This window comes from Vidua chalybeata, chromosome 36 (assembly GCF_026979565.1).
Source record: "Vidua chalybeata isolate OUT-0048 chromosome 36, bVidCha1 merged haplotype, whole genome shotgun sequence".
NCBI lineage: Eukaryota > Metazoa > Chordata > Aves > Passeriformes > Viduidae > Vidua > Vidua chalybeata.
Window position 1 is genome coordinate 121,217 of NC_071565.1, and position 23,138 is coordinate 144,354.

At 63.0% G+C, this 23,138-nt stretch overlaps 1 protein-coding gene across 3 annotated transcripts in view; it reads left to right on the plus strand.

Annotated features, from left to right (window-relative positions):
* The first annotated feature begins 651 nt into the window (after positions 1 to 651).
* The window catches only part of CHD3 (chromodomain helicase DNA binding protein 3), a 49,048-nt gene continuing 26,561 nt past the window's right edge, over positions 652 to 23,138 (plus strand). Inside the window, exons 1-15 of one of the 3 annotated variants that reach the window (XM_053968569.1) lie at positions 652 to 1,193; positions 8,551 to 8,669; positions 9,880 to 10,068; positions 10,891 to 11,018; positions 11,726 to 11,964; positions 12,522 to 12,652; positions 13,521 to 13,656; positions 13,772 to 13,834; positions 14,839 to 15,017; positions 15,866 to 16,096; positions 16,959 to 17,156; positions 17,677 to 17,891; positions 19,334 to 19,465; positions 20,493 to 20,592; positions 22,130 to 22,321. In XM_053968569.1, the coding sequence (XP_053824544.1) occupies positions 935 to 1,193; positions 8,551 to 8,669; positions 9,880 to 10,068; positions 10,891 to 11,018; positions 11,726 to 11,964; positions 12,522 to 12,652; positions 13,521 to 13,656; positions 13,772 to 13,834; positions 14,839 to 15,017; positions 15,866 to 16,096; positions 16,959 to 17,156; positions 17,677 to 17,891; positions 19,334 to 19,465; positions 20,493 to 20,592; positions 22,130 to 22,321 (2,511 nt within the window). In that variant the 5' untranslated portion in view covers positions 652 to 934. The remainder of the gene's footprint in view (positions 1,194 to 8,550; positions 8,670 to 9,879; positions 10,069 to 10,890; positions 11,019 to 11,725; positions 11,965 to 12,521; positions 12,653 to 13,520; positions 13,657 to 13,771; positions 13,835 to 14,838; positions 15,018 to 15,865; positions 16,097 to 16,958; positions 17,157 to 17,676; positions 17,892 to 19,333; positions 19,466 to 20,492; positions 20,593 to 22,129; positions 22,322 to 23,138) is intronic. The other 2 variants (XM_053968570.1, XM_053968571.1) reach the window with 2 other exon arrangements.

The window sequence follows — 23,138 nt, forward strand, 5'->3', positions numbered from 1 at the left end:
TTTAAGCTTGATTCCCCCCTTTTTCTTCCTATTCCTTCCCCATTTTAAATTTTAATGTCGATTTTTACCCCTTTTTGCCTCTCCTTCCTGCCCTTTTCCATTTTTCCACCCCACTTTTTCATTTCACCGTTCCTTTCCCCTCCAATTTAACTCCTTTTCAATTCTCCCCTTTATTTCCTTCATTCTTTCCCTGAACGCTTCCCTTTCCTCCTTTTTTTTTTTTCTTTCTTAAATATTAATTTTAATTTTTTTTCTCAATTCCCCTCCCCCTTTCGCGGGTTGGGTTTTGTCGCTTTTTTGTGTGTTTTTAAGGCTTTTTTCGCCTCTTTTTCCCCCTCCTTCCTCCCCTAAGGTGCGTGTGGGGCAACTTTAAAAAAAAACCCTCATTCGGCCATTTTGCGCTTTTTTTTTTTTTCCCCTCACGAAGGTGGGGGGGGCACCACCCCCCCCATTTTCCCTCATTTTTAACCCCTCCCTCCTCCATATTTTTTATACGCCTTTCCCCCTTTCCCCCCCCCCCCCCTTACCGGGGTGTGTGTTTTTTTTTTTTTTTTTTTTTTTCTCTTCTTCTTTTTTTTTTTTTTTTTTTTTTTTCCTTGTGTGTGTTGAGTGTAGGGGGGGGGGTTTATTTTAAAATTACACCCGGGGCGGCCATTTTCGCTGCCGGCGCCGTCCCGCCGCCCGCCGCCTCCCGCGCCCTGAGGCGATTTTAACCGATCCGGGCGTTTTTCAACCCATCGCCGCCGCCCCCCCCGCGCCCCCCGCGCGGCCCCGCCGGGCCCGGCCCGGGGGGGGTCGCCCCGTCCCGCCCCCTCCCCACTTTCCCCTCACACCGAGCCCCCCCCCCCCCCACCCTCAGCGGCGGGGGCGGTTTGGGGCGGTGGGAGCGGCGCACGCCGAGGGTCCCCCCGGCCCCCCCGCCCCTCACCCGGCCATGGCGTCCCCGCTGAGGGAGGACGAGGAGGAGGAGGAGGAGATGGCGGTGTCCGAGGGGGACGAGGAGGACGACGACGAGGAGGACGACGAGGAAGAGGAGGAGGAAGACGCCGCCGCCGCCGCCGCTGCTGCCGCGCTCTTGGCCGGGCACCGAGGGCCCCCCGACATCTTCGCCGGGCCGGCCCCGGCTCCGCTCCCGCCGCCGCCGCCGCCGCCCCCCGCGCCCGCCGCGCCCGGGCCGCCGGAGGCGCCCGCAGGTACCGCCGGGACCCCCTCGAGTGACCACCCCGAGCCCCTCAGAGCTTCCCCGAGTGACCACCCCGAGCCCCTCAGAGATTCCCGCAGGTACCGCCGGGACCCCCTCGAGTGACCACCCCGAGCCCCTCAGAGCTTCCCCGAGTGACCACCCCAAGCCCCTCAGAGCTTCCCCGAGTGACCACCCCGAGCCCCTCAGAGCTTCCCCGAGTGACCACCCCAAGCCCCTCAGAGATTCCCGGAGGTACCGCCGGGACCCCCTCGAGTGACCACCCCGAGCCCCTCAGAGATTCCCGGAGGTACCGCCGGGACCCCCCCGAGTGACCACCCCGAGCCCCTCAGAGCTTAGCGGAGGAATCGCCGGGACCCCCCGAGTGACCACCCCGAGCCCCTCAGAGCTTCCCCGAGTGACCACCCCGAGCCCCTCAGAGATTCCCGCAGTTACAGGAACCCCCTTAGCCCCTCAGAGCTTAGCGGAGGAATTGCCTGGACCCCTCAGAGCTCCCCCCAGATCCCCTCAGAGCTTCCCGGAGGTACCGCTGAGACCCCCGAGTGACCCCCCGAACCCCTCAGAGATTCCCGCAGTTACCGGAACCCCCTGAGCCCCTCAGCGCTTCCCGGGGGTACCGGGACCCCCCAAGGGTTCCCCCGAGCTCATCGCCGCTGGAGCTCCTCAGCGCTTCCCGGGGCCGCCCCCCGAGCTCCCCCTTCCCGCTCCCTCAGCGCTTCCCGGAGGCGCCCGCAGGTACCGAGACCCCCCCCCCGATCCTCACCTGTCCCCTCAGCTCTTCCCGGAGCTTCCCGCAAGTACCGGGACCCCCGAGACCCCCGGTCTGCCCCCAGTCCCTCAGAGCTTCCCGGGGCCGCCCACAGATACCGAGGCTCCCCGAGCCCCACTGTCCCCTCAGCGCTTCCCGCCGGTACCGGAGACCCCCGAGCCCCTTCTCCGGTCCCCTCAGCGCTTCCCGCCGGTACCGGAGACCCCCGAGCCCCTTCTCCGGTCCCCTCAGCGCTTCCCGCAGGTACCGGAGACCCCCGAGCCCCTTCTCCGGTCCCCTCAGCGCTTCCCGCAGGTACCAGAGACCCCCGAGCCCCTTCTCCGGTCCCCTCAGCGCTTCCCGCAGGTACCGGAGACCCCCGAGCCCCTTCTCCGGTCCCCTCAGCGCTTCCCGCAGGTACCGGAGACCCCCGAGCCCCTTCTCCGGTCCCCTCAGCGCTTCCCGCAGGTACCGGAGACCCCCGAGCCCCTTCTCCGGTCCCCTCAGCGCTTCCCGCCGGTACCGGGACCCCCTTGAGCCCCAGTTTTCCCTCAGCGCTTCCCGCCGCACCGGGGGTGGGCTGTGAGGGGAGGGAGGTGTTTGTAAACAAGCGCGAGTGTCACCGCGAGTGTCACCGTGCGGCCACCCGTGTGTGGGGACACCTCCCGCCGCACACCGGGCCTGAGGGGACACGGTGGTGGCAGGAGCCCGGCCGTGGGGTGACAGGGGCTGGATGTGCCCTGCCAGGACCCAAAGTGGGAGCTGACCCCATCATGTGGGGTGACAGGGGCTGGATGTGCCCTGCCAGGACCCAAAGTGGGAGCTGACCCCAGCATGTGGGGTGATGGGGGCCAGCAGTGCCCTGCCAGGACCCACAGTGGGTGTTGAACCCCACAGTGAGGATGACAGGGCCTGTTGTGACCCTGCCAGGACCCACAGTGGGTGTTGAACCCCACAGTGAGGATGACAGGGCCTGTTGTGACCCTGCCAGGACCCACAGTGGGTGTTGAACCCCACAGTGAGGATGACAGGGCCTGTTGTGACCCTGCCAGGACCCACAGTGGGTGTTGAACCCCACAGTGAGGATGACAGGGCCTGTTGTGACCCTGCCAGGACCCACAGTGGGTGCTGAACCCCACAGTGAGGATGACAGGGCCTGTTGTGTCCCTGCCAGGACCCAAAGTGGGAGCTGACCCCATCATGTGGGGTGACAGGGGCTAGCTGTCCCCTGCCAGGACCCAAAGTGGTCCCACAGCGAGGATGACAGGGCCTGTTGTGACCCTGCCAGGACCCACAGTGGGTGCTGACCCCATCATGTGGGGTGACGGGTGTTGCTGTGCATCTGACAGGACCCAGAGTGGCTGTTTGCGGGGTGTTGGGGGCTGTAGGTACCTGACAGGACCCAAGGTGGTTGTGGCACCCCACATTTTAGGGTGATGGGGGCTGTAGGTACCTGACAGGACCCAGGTTGGCTGTTGCACCCCGTTTTGAGGTGTTTGGGGGTTGTTTCTCCCCTTCCAGGACCCTGAATGGGTCGTTTTACCCCATACTGAGGTGTTTGGGGGCTGGTTCTCCCCTTCCAGGACCCGAATCAGCTGTTTCACCCCATTTTGAGGTGTTTGGGGGCTGTTTCTCTCCTTCCAGGACCCAAATCGGTTGTTTCACCCCGTTTTGAGGTGTTTGGGGGCTGTTTCTCCCCTTCCAGGACCCAAATCGGTTGTTTCACCCCATTTTGAGGTGTTTGGGGGCTGTTTCTCCCCTCCCAGGACCCTGAATGGGTTATTTCACCCCGTTTTGAGGTGTTTGGGGGCTGTTTCTCCCCTTCCAGGACCCAAATCGGTTGTTTCACCCCGTTTTGAGGTGTTTGGGGGCTGTTTCTCCCCTTCCAGGACCCTGAATGGGTTGTTTCACCCCGTTTTGAGGTGTTTGGGGGCTGTTTCTCCCCTCCCAGGACCCTGAATGGGTTATTTCACCCCGTTTTGAGGTGTTTGGGTGCCCATGGCCGCAGGTGTCACCGTTGTCCCCTCCAGGACGGAGCCGCTGTCCCCAGGACCCGTGCTGGGAGCCCCTTCCATGGGATTTTATTGCTTTATTGCATTTTATTGTATTTTATCAGGATTTCTTTTATTTCCCAACCACCACCTCTCGGTGTTGGCGACTCAGCTGAGCCCCCACCCCAAATTCCAGCCCCGTGGGGGGGTTTGGTGCCTCCATCCCTTCACCTGACAACTCCTCCTGCGGGTGGTAAATGGGGAAAAAAGAGCATTTAGCACCAAAAGTCCCATTTTTCACACCCTCATTCCCAGTGTGGGGGTTCAAACGCCTTTACTGGTGGTTTTCCATCAGGTGGAGCACTAAAATTGACCCTTTTTGTCCAAAATTAAGAGGGTTTTTTTTTCCCCTTCTGAATTAAATCTGTTGGATTTTTTTTTTTTTCATTGGCCTCAAACTGATGAGGGAAAAAGGAATCTCAAAGCCTGGAGGAGTCAGTTTGGTTAAAAAATCAGCTTTAAAGTGAAGCCACTTGCTTTGAAAGGGCTCAGAAGTGGATAAATTCAGATTTTAGAAGCTTTATTTTTTCCCAAAAAGGTTAGAAATGAGTACATTTGGGGGTTACTTCCCCCTTTTCCCCAAAAAAATGCTTAGAAATGGGTTAAATCTGGGCTTTGGAACCTTTTCCTTGGCCCTGAAGTGCCCAGAAGTTGGTAGGTTTGTATTTTAGTTTCCTTTTTTTTTTGCCCCCAAATGCTTAGAAATGGGTAAATGTGGATTTGGGAGCTCCCAAGAATGAGTAAATTCAGCTTTTAGAACAATTTGTGTTTCTGGAAAAGCTTAGAACTGGATAATTTTGGAATTCAAACTCCTGCTTTTTCCCAGAATTGTTCAAAAACGAGTAAATTTGGGAGTTTTCCCCCACGGTGCTTAAGACTTGGTACATCTGGCTGACAGAGCTCACAAAAATGCTCAAAATGGGGCAAATTTGGATTTTAACCCCCTCCAAAACGCTCAGAAATGGGTGCACACTGATTTTAGAGCTCCCTCTTCCGCAGAAAAGCTCAGGAATGAATAAATTTGGATTTTAACCTCCCTTTTTTTCCCCCCAAACCCCTCAGAAATGGGCAAATCTCACCTTCCGCTGCTTCCCCGACCCTTTCCTTTGGCTTTTTCTGCACTTTTTGGCCAATTCCTGAATTATTTTTCCTCAGATATCCCATGTGGGACACACAGACACCCCCAAGCCAGCCCTAAATTCGCTTTTTAAAACTTTTCCCCCACCCCCAACCACCCCAAATCCCCATTTTTACCCTTTTTCCTCCCCCAAACACCCCCAATCCCCATTTTTTATCCTTTTCCCTCTCAGAACATCCCTAATCCCCATTTTTTCCCCACTTTTTCCTCCCCCTAACCCCCCAAATCCCTATTTTTATTAACATTTCTCCCCCTCGAGCAGAAGTTTTGCCCATTTTTAACCTTTTTCACCCCGGATCAGCAGCAGCCTGGCCTCTCTCCCCGCATTTGAGGTGAAATAACACTTTTTCCCCATTTTCCCAGCGGGAAGCCAACTCCTCCTCCTGCTCCACAGCTGAAACTTGTTGGTTTGGGTTTTTTTTTTTTTAATCCTTTTTTCCCGATTTTTGCCGTTTTCAGCCCATCCCAGCAGAGAACAATGGCGAGGCCGCGGCAGCTCCGCAGCCGGGCTGGGGTGGGGGGAGCACCCAAACCGACCGGATTTTCCCTTAAAAAAAAAAAAACCCAAAAACAACACCCCGAAAATCAAACTTAAACTTGAGATTTTCCACACTTGGCACCAAGTTCCTGAGCAAAGGCCTGGCTGGCTGCTCCAGCGCCAGGAGCAGCAGGAAAACTGGGGCGAAACACCCCAAAAAAAAGCCCAAATCGGGGATTTCTGCAGCGTGGGGGAAGCGGCGCCTCACTCCCCGCTGTGCCTCTTCCCCCAGTTTTTCCCTTTTCCCCCCATTTTGGAGCTCCCCTCCCTCTTTCTTTGTTCCAACTCCTTCCTCCCCTTTGCCGGAATCACTCCCCCTTTTTTTTTTTTTTTTTCTTTTTTTTTTTTTTTTTTTTTTTATTGTGGTTTTTGCTACATTTTTTCCATTTTTCCACCTCTCCCCCCCTTTCCTTTCACCGTTTCATTTGCAATTTCCACCATTTTCCCCTCATTTCTCTCTCCCCTCATCCACTCAGGAGGGGGTTTCGCTTTAGGATCGCGGCCCCCCCCTTCCCCGGGTGGGGGTTTTTTGGTGTTTTTTCGGTTTTTTTCCCCTTTTTCTCGAGGTGCGGGGAGTGGGAGCGTCACGTGTGTGGAAAATTCTGGTTGATGCTTTGCCAACGCGCCCCGGCTCCCCGCGCATGTCCGATGGGGCCGGGGGGGGTTGGATTTGGGGGGTGAAAAGGGGGGAAAACACCCCAAAAATGGCAGGATCGGGCCCGCAGGGGCTCGGCCCCATCCCCGCCAGCGGCCGCGTGTCCCCGGCAACACCCCCAGGTGATGGTTTGGGGCGAAAAACCAGCGAAAAGGGGAATTTGGAAAGCGAGGAGCGGCGCGGGGGGTGGGGTGGGGTGGGGGGGGAACAAGGCGGGCTGGGCCTCGGCGCTGCCGCCATGGTAAAAAACGGGCGGAAAAAGGCAGGTTTTGGGGTTTTCGCCCCCGCGGGCTCGGCGCTGCCGGTGGTCCCGGCGCCCGGCCCGGCCGCCCGGGGCTGGCAGGCGGCGGTGCCAAGGGATTAGGCTGGAATGTGACCCCGGCGGCGCCGGGTGTTGCTTCCTGTCCCCTCGCCAGCCTTGGCACCCGCTGTCACCCCCCCCCCCCGTGTGCGCGTGTGTGTGTGTGTGTCCCCCTGGCTCCCCTGGGGACACCCTGGCGGTGATTTACGGGTGACAGCGCGGGGGACCCGCGGGGGACAGGCACGCGTCGGGCGGGGGCCGTGCCAGCGGCTGGCAGATGTGACACCTCTCTGTCGCCGGCGTCACCCCGGGCGGCTGCCAGAGCGGCGGGGACAGCCGGGGCCGTGACACGGATGCGGTGTCACCGCCCCGGGGACAACGGGCCGCGGGAATGCGCGGTGGCCCCTGTCACCCGGGGATGCCGGTGGCCCTCGGCCAAGGGCTGGGGAAATCCTCTGCTGGCGGTTGGTCACCGTCACCGTGACACCGGTGTCCCCATGTGAGGGGTTGGGGAATCCTCTGCTGGCGGCTGGTGACACCGCTGTCCCCAGAGTGAGAGCTGGGGATTGCTCTGACACCATTTGGTCACTGTCACCGTGTCACCAGTGCTTGGTCAGTGTCACTGTTGTCCCCTGAGAGCTGGGGATTGCTCTGCCATCGTTTGGTCACTGTCACCAGTCAGTGTCACGGTGTCACTGTTGTCCCCTGAGAGCTGGGGATTGCTCTGCCATCGGTTGGTCACTGTCACCAGTCAGTGTCACGGTGTCACTGCTGTCCCCTGAGAGCTGGGGATTGCTCTGCCATCGTTTGGTCACTGTCACGGTGTCACCAGTGCTTGGTCATTGTCATGGTGACACTGCTGTCCCTACGTGAGGGTCGGGGAATCCGTTTGGTCAGTGTCACGGTGTCACTGCTGTCCCCTGAGAGCTGGGGATTGCTCTGCCATCGTTTGGTCACTGTCACTTTGTCACCGGTGTTTGGTCAGTGTCAAGGTGACACTGCTGTCCCTACGTGAGGGTTGGGGAATCCTCTGCCATCATTTGGTCACTGTCACCGTGTCACCGGTGTTCGGTCACTGTCACGGTGACACTGCTGTCCCCTGAGCCATTTGGGAATCCTCTGCCATCCATCAGTCACTGTCATGGTGACACTGCTGTCCCCACGTGAGAGGTGGGGAATCCTCTGCCATCAGTTGGTCACTGTCACCGTGTCACCAGTGCTTGGTCATTGTCAAGGTGACACTGCTGTCCCCTGAGAGCTGGGGAATCCTCTGCCGTCGTTTGGTCACTGTCACGGTGTCACCGGTGTTTGGTCACTGTCACGGTGACACCAGTGCTTGGTCATTGTCAAGGTGACACTGCTGTCCCCACGTGAGGGTCGGGGAATCCTCTGCCATCGTTTGGTCACTGTCACGGTGACACTGCTGTCCCCTGGGCTGAGCCATTTGGGAATCCTCTGCCATCCATCAGTCACTGTCGCGGTGACACCGCTGTCCCTACGTGAGGGTTGGGGAATCCTCTGCTGTCATTTGGTCACTGTCACTGTGTCACCAGTGTTTGGTCACTGTCACCGTGTCACCGGTGCTTGGTCACTGTCATGGTGACACCGCTGTCCCCAAGTGAGGGCTGGGGAATCCTCTGCCGTCATTTGGTCACTGTCACGGTGTCACCAGTGCTTGGTCACTGTGATGGTGGCACTGCTGTCCCCTGTCCCTGTCCCCATTCTATCCCCATCCTGTCCCCATCCCCATCCTGCCCCTGTCCCCATCCCTGTCCCCGTCCTGTCCCTGTCCCCATCCCTGTCCCCGTCCTGTCCCTGTCCCCATTCTATCCCCATCCTGTCCTTGTCCCTGTCCCCATCTCTGTCCCCATCCTGTCCCCATCCTGTCCCCACGGCTGATGCCACCGTGTCCCCACAGATGGGGACGAGGAGCTGCTGCGGGGCCTCGAGGGGGCCCTGGGGGTGAAGAAGAAGAAAAGAGGCCCCCGGAAACAGAAGGAAAACAAACCCGGAAAACCCCGGAAACGGAAAAAACTGGTGAGTGCTCCTGGGCTCAGGGACAGGTGACGGGGTCTGGGGACAGTGGGTGGGGACAGGTGACAGGGTCTGGGAACAATGATGGCATCTGGGGACAGGTGACAGGGTCTGGGGACAGGTGACAGGGTCTGGGGACGGGTGACAGGGTCTGGGGGCAGGTGATGGGTTGGGGGTGCCTGATGGGGGTCTCTGATGGGGTTCTGAGGGTGCCTGACAGGGTCCTGGTGTGACTGAGGGGGGCTCTCAGGATCACTGGCAGTTTTGGGGTGTTTTTGGGGTGGTTTTGGAGTAGTTTTGGGGGGCCCAGGTGAGCGAGGATGAGCTGGAGTCAAAGAGGTTTGAGTACCCCTGCGAGGAGTACCAGGAGTGGTTCAGGGGGTCCTGCTGTGGTTCAGGGGTCTCGGGGTGACTGAGGGGGGCTCTCAGGGTGACTGAGGGGGATGTTTTCAGGGTCGCTAACAGTTTTGGGGTGTTTTTGGGGTGCCCAGGTGAGCGAGGATGAGCTGGAGTCAGAGAGGGACGAGTACCCCCGCGAGGAGTACCTGGAGTGGTTCAGGGGGTCCTGCTGTGGTTCAGGGGTCTCGGGGTGACTGAGGGGGATGTTTTCAGGGTCGCTGACAGTTTTGGGGTGTTTTTGGGATGTTTTTGGGGTGCCCAGGTGAGCGAGGATGAGCTGGAGTCAAAGAGGTTTGAGTACCCCTGCGAGGAGTACCGGGAGTGGTTCAGGGGGTCCTGCTGTGGTTCAGGGGTCTCGGGGTGACCGAGGGGGGCTCTCAGGGTGACTGAGGGGGATGTTTTCAGGGTTGCTGACAGTTTTATGGTGTTTTTGGGATGTTTTTGGGGTGCCCAGGTGAGCGAGGATGAGCTGGAGTCAGAGAGGGACGAGTACCCCCGCGAGGAGTACCTGGAGTGGTTCAGGGGGTCCTGCTGTGGTTCAGGGGTCTCGGGGTGACTGAGGGGGGCTCTCAGGATCACTGACAGATTTGGGATGTTTTTGGGGTGTTTTTGGGGTGCCCAGGTGAGCGAGGATGAGCTGGAGTCAAAGAGGTTTGAGTACCCCTGCGAGGAGTACCGGGAGTGGTTCAGGGGGTCCTGCTGTGGTTCAGGGGTCTCGGGGTGACCGAGGGGGGCTCTCAGGGTGACTGAGGGGGATGTTTTCAGGGTTGCTGACAGTTTTATGGTGTTTTTGGGATGTTTTTGGGGTGCCCAGGTGAGCGAGGATGAGCTGGAGTCAGAGAGGGATGAGTACCCCCGCGAGGAGTACCGGGAGAAGTCGGAGAGCGGCGGCAGCGACTCGGGCGGGGCGGCGCGGAAGCGGCGGCGGAAGCACCGCGAGAAGAAGGAGAAGAAAACCAAGAGGCGGAAAAAGGCCGATGATGAGGGGGGGCAGAAGGTCAAGGTACGGCCTGGGGGGGCACCCCGGGGTGGGGGGCACTGGGGATCCCTCGGTCCTGCCCTGTGCGGGGAACTGGGGGTTCTGGGGGGGGTTCCCAGCACCTGTGTGGGGTCCTTGTGGGGGTCCTGATACCTGTGGGGGGTTCTCATGGGGATTCCATCACTGTGCGGGGTCCTCATGGGGGTCCCATCACCTGTGGGGGGTCCTCATGGGGGTCCCGATACCTGTGGAGGGGTTCTGTCACTGTATGTGGGGGTCCCAACACCTGTGTGGGGTTCTGTGGGGGTCCCAGCACCTGTGGGGGGTTCTGGCACTGTGTGGGGTCCTCATGGGGGTCCCAACACCTGTGTGGGGTTCTGTGGGGGTCCTAGCACCTGTGGAGGGGTTCTGGCACTGTGTGGGGTCCTCATGGGGGTCCCATCACCTGTGGGGGGTCCTCATGGGGGTCCCAACACCCGTGGGGGGTTCTGTGGGCATTCTGTCACTGTGTGGTGTTTTCATGGGGGTCCCGACACCTTTTGGGGGTTCTGTCACTGTGTGGGGTCCCAGGGGGGTCCCATCACCTGTGTAGGTGCCCACGGGGGGGTCCCATCTCCCCTCTGGTCCTCGTGGGGGTCCCATCACCCACGTTGGGTCCTTCAGGGGTCCCGACAGGTGACGTGTTTCCTTCTCCTCCTCTCTGTTCCTGTTGCTGGTGTTTCTCCCCATCCTGGTGTCCCCCCGTGTCCCCCCGGTGTCCCCTGGTGTCCCCCCGTGTCCCCTGGTGTCCCCCTGGTGTCCCCCCGTGTCCCCCTGGTGTCCCCCCGTGCCCCCCGGTGTCCCCAGCAGGCAGTGGAGCAGAACTCCTCGGCGCAGCTGCTGGGGGCCTGGGGGCTGGAGGACGTGGACCACGTGTTCACCGAGGAGGATTATCACACCCTCACCAACTACAAGGCCTTCAGCCAGTTCATGAGGTGGGGCTGGGGGCACCCCGGGGGTCCCTCTGGGTGTTTGGGGGGCACCTTGGGGGTCCTGAGGGTCCCTCTGGGTGTTTAGGGGGCACCTCGGGGGTCCTGAGGGTCCCTTTGGGTGTTTGGGGGGCACCTTGGGGGTCCTGGGGGTCCCTCTGGATGTTTGGGGACACTTTAGGATTTTGGGAGGGTCCTTTTGGGTCACCCCAGGGTCTGGGGGTGCCCCTGGGTGCTGGGAGACACTTTAGGGACCTGGGCGGGGGACACCTGATGGTCCTGAGTGACCCCAGGGCTGTCCTGGGATCCTGAGTGACCCCAGGGATCCTGAGTGACCACAGGGGTCCTGAGTGACCCCAGGGCTGTCCTGGGATCCTGAGTGACCCCAGGGATCCTGAGTGACCACAGGGGTCCTGAGTGACCACAGGGGTCCTGAGTGACCCAGGGCCACCCCTGGATCCTGAGTGACCCCAGGGATCCTGAGTGACCCCAGGGCTGTCCCGGGATCCTGAGTGACCCCAGGGATCCTGAGTGACCCCAGGGCTCCTGAGTGACCACTGAGCCACCCCTGGATCCTGAGTGACCCTGGGCCATCCCAGGCCGCTCTGTGGCCATCAGGCCACTCCGGAAGGGCCAGAGCCCTGCCCTCCCTGCTGACCCCAACACCCCCCACCCCTTTGGCCCCCCGTGCCACCTCGCCCCTCGCTCTGCAGGCCCCTGATCGCCAAGAAGAACCCCAAAATCCCCATGTCCAAGATGATGACCATCCTGGGGGCCAAGTGGAGGGAGTTCAGCGCCAACAACCCCTTCAAGGGCTCGGCCGCCGCCGTGGCCGCGGCTGCAGCGGCCGCAGCGGCCGCCGTGGCCGAGCAGGTGTCGGCCGCCGTGGCCGCCGTGGCCCCCGAGGCGCCGCCCCCGCCCCTGCGCAAGGCCAAGACCAAGGAGGGCAAAGGTGGGGACCCCTCCCCACCCTGGGGGGGGTCTGGGGGTACCACCGGGTCTGTGGGATTACCCTTGGGTGGGTGGGGGTTTGGGGGTTACTGGGGGGGGGTTTGGGGTTACTGGGGGGGTTTGGGGAGTCACTCAGGGGTTTGGGGAGTCACTGGGGGGTTTGGGGGGGTCACCGGGGGGTTCGGGGAGTTAATTGGGGGGTTTGGGGGTCACTGGGGGGGGTTTGGGGGTCCTTGTGTGATTTTAGGTGTCCCTGGGGTTGTTTGGGGTGTCCCCAGGATGGTTTGGGGCGTCCCCGGGGTGGTTTGGGTGTCCTTGTGGGGGTTTTGGGGGTCCCTCTGCGGGTTTGGGGGTCCCTAGGGTGGTTTGAGGGTCCCTGGAGTAGTTTGGAGGGTCTCTGGGCTGGTTTAGGGGGTCTCTGGGGTGGTTTGGGGGTCCCTGGGGTGGTTGAGGGAGGTCCCTGTGGTTGTTTGGGGTCCCTGGGATGGTTTGGGGTCCCTGTGGTGGTTTGGGGTCCCTGTGGTGGTTTGGGGGTCCCTGACCCCCCGTGCCCCCCAGGCCCCGGGCACAAGAAGCGCAGCAAGAGCCCACGGGTGCCCGAGCTGAAGAGGAAGATGAAGGGCAGGAAGATGGCCCCGCTCAAGATCAAACTGGGAGTACTGGGAGGCAAACGCAAGAAGAGCAGCTCGGTGAGACCCCCTGAGGGGCACTGGGGGCACTGGGGGACAGGGCAGGGGGGCACTGGGAACACTGGGGGACAGGGCAGGGGGGCACTGGGAGCACTGGGGGACAGGGCAGGGGGGCACTGGGAGCACTGGGGGATCAGGGACATGGGGCACTGGGAGTACTGGGGGACAGGGCAGGGGGGCACTGGGAGCACTGGGGGATCAGGGACATGGGGCACTGGGAGCACTGGGGGGCAGGGCGGGGGGGGATGGGGACACTGGGGGATCAACATGGGGCACTGGGACTGCTGGGGGACAGAGCAAGGGGCACTGGTGACACTGGGGGACAGGGCAGGGGGGCACTGGGAGCACTGGGGGACAGGGCAGGGGGGCACTGGGAGCACTGGGGGATCAGGGAGATGGGGCACTGGGAGCACTGGGGGACAGAGCAAGGGGCACTGGGGACACTGGGGGTGGGGACACCCAGGGACAGCGGCACTGAGGACATGGGATGGGACGCTTGTCCCTGCTGTCCCCTGGCGACCCGATGTCCCCTCGTGATCCCATGTCCCCGCTGTCCCCCAATGTACCTGATGTCCCTGCTGTCCCTGCTGTCCCCCACTGTCCCCTGGTGACTCCATGTCCCCGCTGCTGTCCCCTGCTGTCCTTGCTGTCCCCTGCTGTCCCCGCTGTCCCCTGGTGACCCGATGTTCCCTGCTGTCCCCCGCTGTCCCCTGCTATCCCCACTGTCCCCCGGTGACCCGATGTCCCTTGCTGTCCCCGCTGTCCCTGCTGTCCCCCGATGTCCCTGCTGTCCCCCGGTGACCCGATGTCCCTTGATGTCCCCACTGTCCCCCGGTGACCTGGTGTCCCCACTGCTGTCCCCGTGCAGAGCGAGGACGCGGGCGAGGCCGAGGAGGAGTCGGATGCCGAGAGCCCCGGGGTGCTGGGGGCCACCCCCCGCCCCGACCCCACCACGCGCCTCAAGAAGCTCAAGCGGGGCCGCCCCGGGCGCAAGAAGAAGAAGGGTGAGCGTCCCCGAGCGTCCCCGAGTGTCCCCGGGTGCCACCACCGCCGCCCCGCTGGGCGATGGGGACGGCCGGGTGACGTCCCCGTGTCCCCTCCCCCCGTCTCTCCTTGCAGCCCCCGGCGCCGGGCCGGGCCGGGAGCGCGGCCCCGTGGGGACGGGCACGGCGCCCGCGCACGGTGAGACACCCCAAGTGTCCCCAGGGTGTCACCCGGGGTCCCCAAGCCCCCACGGGTGTCCCCCAGAGTGGAGGCCGCGGTCCTGTCTCTGTCTCCAGCCCGGTGGTGGTGGCTGGGGGGGGTCCCCAGCCCCTGGTGTCCTCTGAGGGGTGTCCCCAGCCCTGTCCCTGTGTCCCTAGCCCCTGGTGTCCCCAGCCCTGTTCCTCTGTCCCCAGCCCTGTCCCTGTGTCCCCAGCCCTGTCCCTGTGTCCCCAGCCCTGTTCCCATGTCCCCAGCCCTGTCCCTGTGTCCCCAGCCCTGTCCCTGTGTCCCCAGCCCTGTTCCCATGTCCCCAGCCCTGTTCCCATGTCCCCAGCCCTGTCCCTGTGTCCCTAGCCCCTGGTGTCCCCAGCCCTGTCCCTGTGTCCCTAGCCCCTGGTGTCCCCAGCCCTGTTCCTCTGTCCCCAGCCCTGTCCCTGTGTCCCCAGCCCTGTTCCCATGTCCCCAGCCCTGTTCCCCTGTCCCCAGCCCTGTCCCTGTGTCCCCAGCCCTGTTCCCATGTCCCCAGCCCTGTTCCCATGTCCCCAGCCCTGTCCCTGTGTCCCCAGCCCTGTCCCCAGTTCCTCCATCCTTCTCTTCCCAGTGTCCCCATGTCCCCATCTCTCTATTCCCAGTGTTCCCAGTAACCTCCATCTCTCTGTCCCCAGTGTCCCCATGTCCCCACTCCTGAGCCCCCTGTCCCCAGTACCCCTCAGCCCCATCCCCAGTTCCCCCAGTGTCCCCAGTGTCCCCATCCCTGTCCCCAGTGCCCCCATCTCTCTTTCCCCATGTCCCCACTCCTGAGCCCCCTGTCCCCAGTACCCCTCAGTCCCATCCCCAGTTCCCCCAGTTCCCCCAGTGTCCCCATCCCTGTCCCCAGTGCCCCCATTGCCCCCCATGCCCCCTGAGCCCCCGCGGGCGCGGTGGCCGCGGTGACAGTGGTGACAGCAGTGACAGCGGTGACAGCCGTGCCGCCGTCCCCGCAGGGCCGGGCCCGGAGGAGGAGGGCGATGGCTACGAGACGGATCACCAGGACTACTGCGAGGTGTGCCAGCAGGGCGGGGAGATCATCCTGTGTGACACCTGTCCCCGCGCCTACCACCTGGTGTGCCTGGACCCCGAGCTGGACCGCGCCCCCGAGGGACGCTGGAGCTGCCCCCACTGCGTGAGCGGCGCCACCGGGGCCACTGGGGGCACTGGGGGGGCACTGGGAGGGCACTGGGGGCACTGGGAGGGGGCTGGGGGGCACCCTTGGGGGCACTGGGGGCACTGGGAGGGGACTGGGGGGCACTGAGGGGCATCTTGGGGCACTGGGTCCATCCTGGGGGTTTTGAGGGGATGCTGGAGGTTTTTGAGGGGAGGCTGGAGGGGGTTTGGAGGGATTGGAGGTAATTTAGAGCATCCTGGGAGTCCCTCGGGGCCATTCCCTGGAGGTTTGGGTGTCCCTGGGGATATTCTGGGGTCGTTCCCTGGAGTTCTGGGGTCTCCAGGGGCTGTTTTGAGGCCATTCCCTCACAGTTTGGGGTCCCCAGGGGCTGTTTTGGGGCCATTCCCAGGCAGTTTGGCCGTTCCCTGGCAGTTTGGGGTCTCCAGGGGCTGTTTTGGGGCCATTCCCTGGCGGTTTGGGGTGTCCCTGGCAGTTTGGGGTCTCCGGGGGCTGTTTTGGGGCCGATCCCTCACAGTTTGGGGTCTCCAGGGGCTGTTTTGGGGCCATTCCCTTACGGTTTGGTGTCTCTGGGGGCTGTTTTGGGGCCGTTCCCTCACAGTTTGGGGTCTCTGGGGGCTGTTTTGGGGCCGTTCCCTCACAGTTTGGGGTCCCCAGGGGCTGTTTTGGGGCCGTTCTCTGACAGTTTGGTGTCTCTGGGGTCTGTTTTGAGGCCATTCCCTCACGGTTTGGGGTCTCTGGGGGCTGTTTTGGGGCCATTCCCTCACGGTTTGGTCCCTTCCCTGGTGTTCTGTCCGTCCCTGTGGGGCTGTTTTGGGGCCGCCCCTCTGACCCCGATCCCTCCCCAGGAGAAGGAGGGCGTGCAGTGGGAGGCCAAGGAGGAGGAGGAGGAGGAGGAAGAGGAGGAGGAGGAGGGCGAGAAGGAGGAGGAGGATGACCACATGGAGTACTGCCGCGTGTGCAAGGACGGCGGCGAGCTGCTGTGCTGCGACGCCTGCGTGTCCTCCTACCACATCCACTGCCTCAACCCGCCCCTGCCCGAGGTCCCCAACGGCGAGTGGCTCTGTCCCCGCTGCACGGTACTGGGGGACACGGGGACACCGGGGGACATGGGGACACTGGGGACACTGGGGACAGTGGGGACATGGCGGGTGTGGTGTCCTCCTGCCACATCCACTGCCTCAACCCGCCCCTGCCCGAGGTCCCCAACGGCGAGTGGCTCTGTCCCCGCTGCACGGTACCGGGGGACACGGGGACACCGGGGGATGTGGGGACACTGGGGCTGTGGGGACACTGGGGACACTGGGGACAGCAGGGGCACTGGGGGTGTGGGGGATATGGGGACGGGGGGACATGGGGACAGTATGGGGACATGGGAACATGGGGGGACATGGGGACACTGTGGGGACATAGTGACATTGGGGGACATGGGGACACTGCGGGATATGGGGACATGGGGACACCGTGGGGCATGGGGACCCTGTGGGGACATAGGGGGACATGGGGACACAGTGGGACACAGGGATATGGGGACATGGGGACACTGTGGGACATGGGGACACTGTGGGATATGGGGCCATGGGGACACTGTGGGACATGGGGACACTGTGGGACATGGGGACACTGTGGGACATGGGGACACCGTGGGATATGGGGCCATGGGGACGCTGTGGGACATGGGGACAATGTGGGACATGGGGACGCTGTGGGATATGGGGACACTGTGGGACATGGGGACAATGTGGGATATGGGGACATGGGGACACTGTGGGACATGGGGACAATGTGGGACATGGGGACAATGTGGGACATGGGGACACTGTGGGCTCACGGGGCCAGCGCAGGGCCCCACCTCGGGGCACAGCCCTACGCCCCCCTCCCCTGGGTGTCCCCCGGGTGTCCCCAGCAGTGTCCCCAGCAGTGTCCCCGCTGTCCCCGCAGTGCCCGGTGCTGAAGGGGCGCGTGCAGAAGATCCTGTACTGGCGCTGGGGGGAGCCCCCCGCCCCCGTGGCCCCCCCCGGGGCCCCCCAGGCGCAGGAGGGGCCCCCCCAGGCCCTGCAGGGCCGCTCCGAGCGCGAGTTCTTCGTCAAGTGGGTGGGGCTGTCCTACTGGCACTGCTCCTGGATCAAGGAGCTGCAGGTACGCCTGGGGCACCCCAAAACATCGTGAGAGGACCCCAAAAACCTGGGGGAGCACCCCAAAGTATGGGGGAGCACCCCAAAGGATGGGGGAACACCTGGGGGGGGGCTCAGCATGGGTGGGACTGTCCTACTGGCACTGCTCCTGGGTGGGACTGTCCTACTGGCACTGCTCCTGGATCAAGGAGCTGCAGGTATGCCTGGGGCACCCCAAAACATCGTGAGAGGACCCCAAAAACCTGAGGGAACACCCTGAAGTATGAGGGGGCACCTGGGGGAGGCTCAGTTTTGAGGTTCTCCCCTTTAATTTTGGGATGCTCCCCTTTAACTTTGGGATTCCCTCTAATTTTGGGGTGTCCCCTCTAATTTTTGGGTTTCCCATCTAACTTTGGGGTGTTCCCCTCTAACTTCGGGGTGTCCCCTCTAACTTTGGGGTGTCCCCTCTAACTTTTGGATTTCCCCCCTAACTTTGGGGTGTTTCCCTCTAACTTTGGGGTGTCCCCTGTGATTTCGGGGTGCAGCTGGAGATCTTCCACCTGGTGATGTACCGGAACTACCAGCGGAAGAACGACATGGACGAGCCCCCTCCCCTGGACTACGGCTCCGGGGACGACGACCCCAAGAGCGAGAAGCGGGGGGCAGGGGGGGACCCCCTTTTCGGGGGCATGGAGGAGCGCTTCTACCGCTACGGCATCAAACCCGAGTGGATGACGGTGCACCGCATCATCAACCACAGGTGGGGACCCCAAATCCCCCTGGGGCACCCCAAAATATCCTCTGGGGCATCCCCTGATATCCTCCAGGGCATCCCCAAATCTCTCTGAGGCATCCCCAAATCCCCCTAGGGCACCCCAAAATATCCTCCAGTGCACCCCAAATCACTCTGAGGCACCCCCCAAATCCCCCTGGGGCACCCCTAAATATCCTCCGGGGCACCCCCAAAATATCCTCCGGGGCATCCCCAAATCCCCCTGGGGCACCCTCAAATACCCTCCAGTGCACCCCAAATCACTCTGAGGCACCCCCAAATCCTCCTGGGGCACCCCCAGATCCCCTAGGGTGCCCCAAATTCCTCCCAGGGCACCCCAGATCCCCCTGGGGCACCCTCAAATACCCTCCAGTGCACCCCAAATCACTCTGAGGCACCCCCAAATCCTCCTGGGGCACCCCCAGATCCCCTGGGGACAGGGGGACAGTGGGGTGGCTGAGGGAGAGTTTGGGGACACTCTGGGCACCCCAAACCCGTGGGGACATTCTGGGCACCCCTGGGTCCCCCAGGGGCTCCCCCAGCACCCACTGGAATGGTCGGGCACTGTCCCCGGGTGTCCTGTGTGACACTGTCCCCCATGTCCCCTCCATGTGGCACTGTCCCCAGGTGACCCTGTGTCACCTCCGTGTGTCCAAGTGTCCCCACGTCCTCTCCGTGTCCTCACGTGACCCGGTGGTGTCCCTGGGTGTCCCCGTGCCCCGGGTGACGCGGTGTCCCTGAATGTCCCTGGGTGTCCCTGGGTGTCCCCATGCCCCGGGTGACGTGGTGTCCCTGAATGTCCCTGGGTGTCCCTGGGTGTCCCCATGCCCCAGGTGACGCGGTGTCCCTGAATGTCCCTGGGTGTCCCCGTGCCCTGGGTGTCCCCAGGAGTCCCCCCGTGTCCCCGTACCCCGTGTCCCTGAGTGTCCCCGCGTGTCCCCTGTGTCCCCGCGTGTCCTCCGTGTCCCCGTGCCCCGGGTGACGTGGTGTCCCCGCGTGTCCCCACGTGTCCCCCGTGTCCCCGTGCCCCGGGTGACGCCGTGTCCCCGCGTGTCCCTGCGTGTCCCCCGTGTCCCCGTGCCCCGGGTGACGCGGTGTCCCCGCGTGTCCCCGTGTGTCCCCTGTGTGTCCCTGCGTGTCCCCCGTGTCCCCGTGCCCCGGGTGACGCCGTGTCCCCGCGTGTCCCTGCGTGTCCCCCGTGTCCCTGTGCCCCGGGTGACACGGTGTCCCTGGGTGTCCCCGCGTGTCCCCCGTGTCCCCGTGCCCCGGGTGATGCCGTGTCCCCGCGTGTCCCTGCGTGTCCCCCGTGTCCCCGTGCCCCGGGTGACGCGGTGTCCCTGCGTGTCCCCCGTGTCCCCGTGCCCCGGGTGACGCGGTGTCCCCGCGTGTCCCCCGTGTCCCCGTGCCCCGGGTGACGCGGTGCCGCGCAGCGTGGACCGGAAGGGGCAGTACCACTACCTGGTGAAGTGGCGGGACCTGCCCTACGACCAGGCCACCTGGGAGGAGGACGAGATGCCCATCCCTGACTACGACCTGCACAAGCTGGCCTATTGGAAACACCGGTGAGGGACACTGGGGACACTGGGAACACTGGGAACACTGGGGACATTGGGGTTACAGGGCTGTGCCTACTGGAAACACCGGTGAGGGACACTGGGAGGGACACTGGGAACACTGGGGACATTGGGGACACTGGGGACATTGTGGTTACAGGGCTGTGCCTACTGGAAACACCGGTGAGGGACACTGGGGACACTGGGAGGGACACTGGGAACACTGGGGACATCGGGGTTACAGGGCTGTGCCTACTGGAAACACCGGTGAGGGACACTGGGGACACTGGGAGGGACACTGGGAACACTGGGGACATCGGGGTTACAGGGCTGTGCCTACTGGAAACACCGGTGAGGGACACTGGGGACACTGGGAGGGACACTGGGGACATTGGGGACACTGGGGACATTGGGGTTACAGGGCTGTGCCTACTGGAAACACCAGTGAGGGACACTGGGGACACTGGGAGGGACACTGGAGACACTGGGGACACCAGTGAGGGACACTGGGAGGGACACTGGGAACACTGGGATGGACACTGGGAGGGACACTGGGGACACCGGTGAGGGATACTGGGGACACTGGAGGGACACTGGGAACACTGGGATGGATACTGGGAGGGACACTGGGGACACTGGTGAGGGACACTGGTGACAGCTGGGGACATGGGGGACACGGCATCCCACAAGGCTCTCACACTGCCACGTGTCCCCGTGTCACCCCCGTGTGTGTCCCTTGTCCCCGTTCCATGTCCCTGTGTTCCCGCCCTCACGTCCCTGTCACCGTTGTCTATCCCTGTGTCCCCACGGCCTCATGTCTGTGTGTCCCTTGTCACTCTTCGTGTCCCCGTGTCACCATCCCTGTGTCCCTTTGTCCCCCCGTGTCCCTGTGTCCTGCTCGTCTCCTGTCCCACTCTGGTGTCCCCCTGATGTCCCCTGATGTCCCCTGGTGTCCCCCTCATGTCCCCGGTGTCCCCGTGTGTCCCTGATGTCCCCTGGTGTCCCCTGATGTCCCCGATGTCCCCGGTGTCCCCAGGGAGGTGTTCATGGGGGAGGACCCGGCCCAGCCCCGCCGTTACAAGAAGAAGAAGAAGGAGACGCCGGGCGAGGGGCCCCCCGACTCGCCCACCAACGACGTGAGTGACCCCAAAATCCCTGACACCCCAAAAACTGGGCACCCCAAAAACCCGGGCACTCCAAAAACTGGGCATCCCCAAAAATCAGGACACTCCAAAAACCTAAACACCCCAAAAACTGGGCATCCCAAAAACCCGGGCACCCCAAAAACCTAAACACCCCAAAAACTGGGCACCTCAAAAACCCGGGCACCCCAAAAACCTAAACACCCCAAAAACTGGGCACCCCAAAAACCCGGGCACCCCAAAAACTGGGCATCCCAAAAACCCGGGCACCCCAAAAACTGGGCATCCCAAAAACTGGGCATCCCAAAAACCCAGGCACCTCAAAAACCTAAACACCCCAAAAACCTAAACACCCCAAAAACTGGGAATCCCCAAAAACCTGGGCACCCCAAAAACTGGGAATCCCCAAAAACTGGGAATCCCCAAAAACCTGGGCACCCCAAAAACCCGGGCACCCCAAAAACTGGGAATCCCCAAAAACCTGGGCACCCCCCAACCTGGGCACCCCAAATCTGGGCACCTCAAAACTGGGCACTCCAAAAACTGTTTGCCCCCATACCTGGGCACCCCAAAACTGGGTACCCCAAAATCTGGGTGCCCTCAGACTTGGGGACCTGAAAAACTGGGCACCCCCAAACCTGGTTCCCCCTGACACACCTGAGCCCCCCGACACCTCCACGCCCATCCCAGACCTGTGGGGGTTTTTGGGGTGTCCTGAACACCTGAGTCCCCCCCAAACCTGGCACTCCTGGCACACCTGAGCCCTGTGACACACCTCCAGGCCCCTGGAGGTTTTTGGGGTGTCCTGAGTACCTGAGTGCCCCCAAACCTGGTTCCCCTGAGTCCCCCGACACCTCCACATCCTTCCCAGCCCCCTAGAGGTTTTTGGGGTGTCCTGAACACCTGAGTCCCCCCCAAACCTGGTTCCCCTGACACACCTGAGTCCACCTGAGCCCCGTGACACCTCCAGCCCCCCGGGGGTTTTTGGGGTGCCCTGAGTTCCCCCCAGACCTGGCACTCTTGACACACCTGAGCCCTGTGACATTTCCACGTCCTTCCCAGCCCACTGGGGGTTTTTGGGGTGCCCTGAGTTCCCCCCAGACCTGGTTCCCCTGACACACCTGAGTCCACCTGAGCCCTGTGACACCTCCAGCTCCCTGGGGGTTTTTGGGGTGCCCTGAACACCTGAGTCCCCTCCAAACCTGCTTCCCCTGCGCCCCTTGATGTCCTCCCCAGCCCCCCAGGGGTTTCTGGGGTGCTCTGAGCACCTGAGCCCCGTGACACCTCAGCCCCCCGGGGGTTTTTGGGGTGCCCTGAGTGCCCCCCAAACCTGGTTCCCCTGACACACCTGAGCCCCGTGACACCTCCACGTCCTCCCCAGCGCCCCGGGGGTTTTTGGGGTGCCCTGAGCTCCCCCCAAACCTGGTTCCCCTGACACACCTGAGCCCCGTGACACCTCCACGTCCTCCCCAGCGCCCCGGGGGGTTTCTGGGGTGGCGTGTCCCCCGTGGTGACAGCCGTGTCCCCGCAGCCCACGGTGAAGTACGAGACGCAGCCGCGCTTCATCACGGCCACGGGCGGGACGCTGCACCTGTACCAGCTGGAGGGGCTCAACTGGCTGCGCTTCTCGTGGGCGCAGAGCACCGACACCATCCTGGCCGACGAGATGGGGCTGGGCAAGACCATCCAGACCATCGTCTTCCTCTACTCGCTCTACAAGGAGGTGAGGGCACCTGCGGGGGCACCCGTGTGGGGCTGGGGGCGCCCGCGTGGGTGCTGGGGTCACCCCTGTGGGGCTGGGGGCGCCCGCGTGGTCACTGGGGTCACCCATGTGGGGCTGGGGGCGCCCATGTGGTCACTGGGGTCACCCATGTGGGGCTGGGGGCGCCCATGTGGTCACTGGGGTCACCCATGTGGGGCTGGGGGCGCCCATGTGGTCACTGGGGTCACCCATGTGGGGCTGGGGGCGCCCATGTGGTCACTGGGGTCACCCATGTGGGGCTGGGGGCGCCCATGTGGTCACTGGGGTCACCCATGTGGGGCTGGGGGCGCCCATGTGGTCACTGGGGTCACCCATGTGGGGCTGGGGGCGCCCGCGTGGTCGCTGGGGTCACCCCTGTGGGGCTGGGGGCGCCCGCGTGGGTGCTGGGGTCACCCATGTGGGGCTGGGGGCGCCCGCGTGGTCGCTGGGGTCACCCCTGTGGGGCTGGGGGCGCCCATGTGGTCACTGGGGTCATCCATGTGGGGCTGGGGGCGCCCATGTGGTCACTGGGGTCATCCATGTGGGGCTGGGGGCGCCCGTGTGGTCACCGGGGTCACCCATGTGGGGCTGGGGGCGCCCGCGTGGTCACCGGGGTCACCCATGTGGGGCTGGGGGCGCCCGCGTGGTCACCGGGGTCACCCATGTGGGGCTGGGGGCACCCATGTGGTCACTCAGGTCACCCACGTGGGCCCTGGGGTCACCAGTTTTATGGGGTCACCTGCCTGGTCCCTTGTTGTCACACACCTGTCCCCAAGTTTCGCAAGGGCCTGTCCCACAG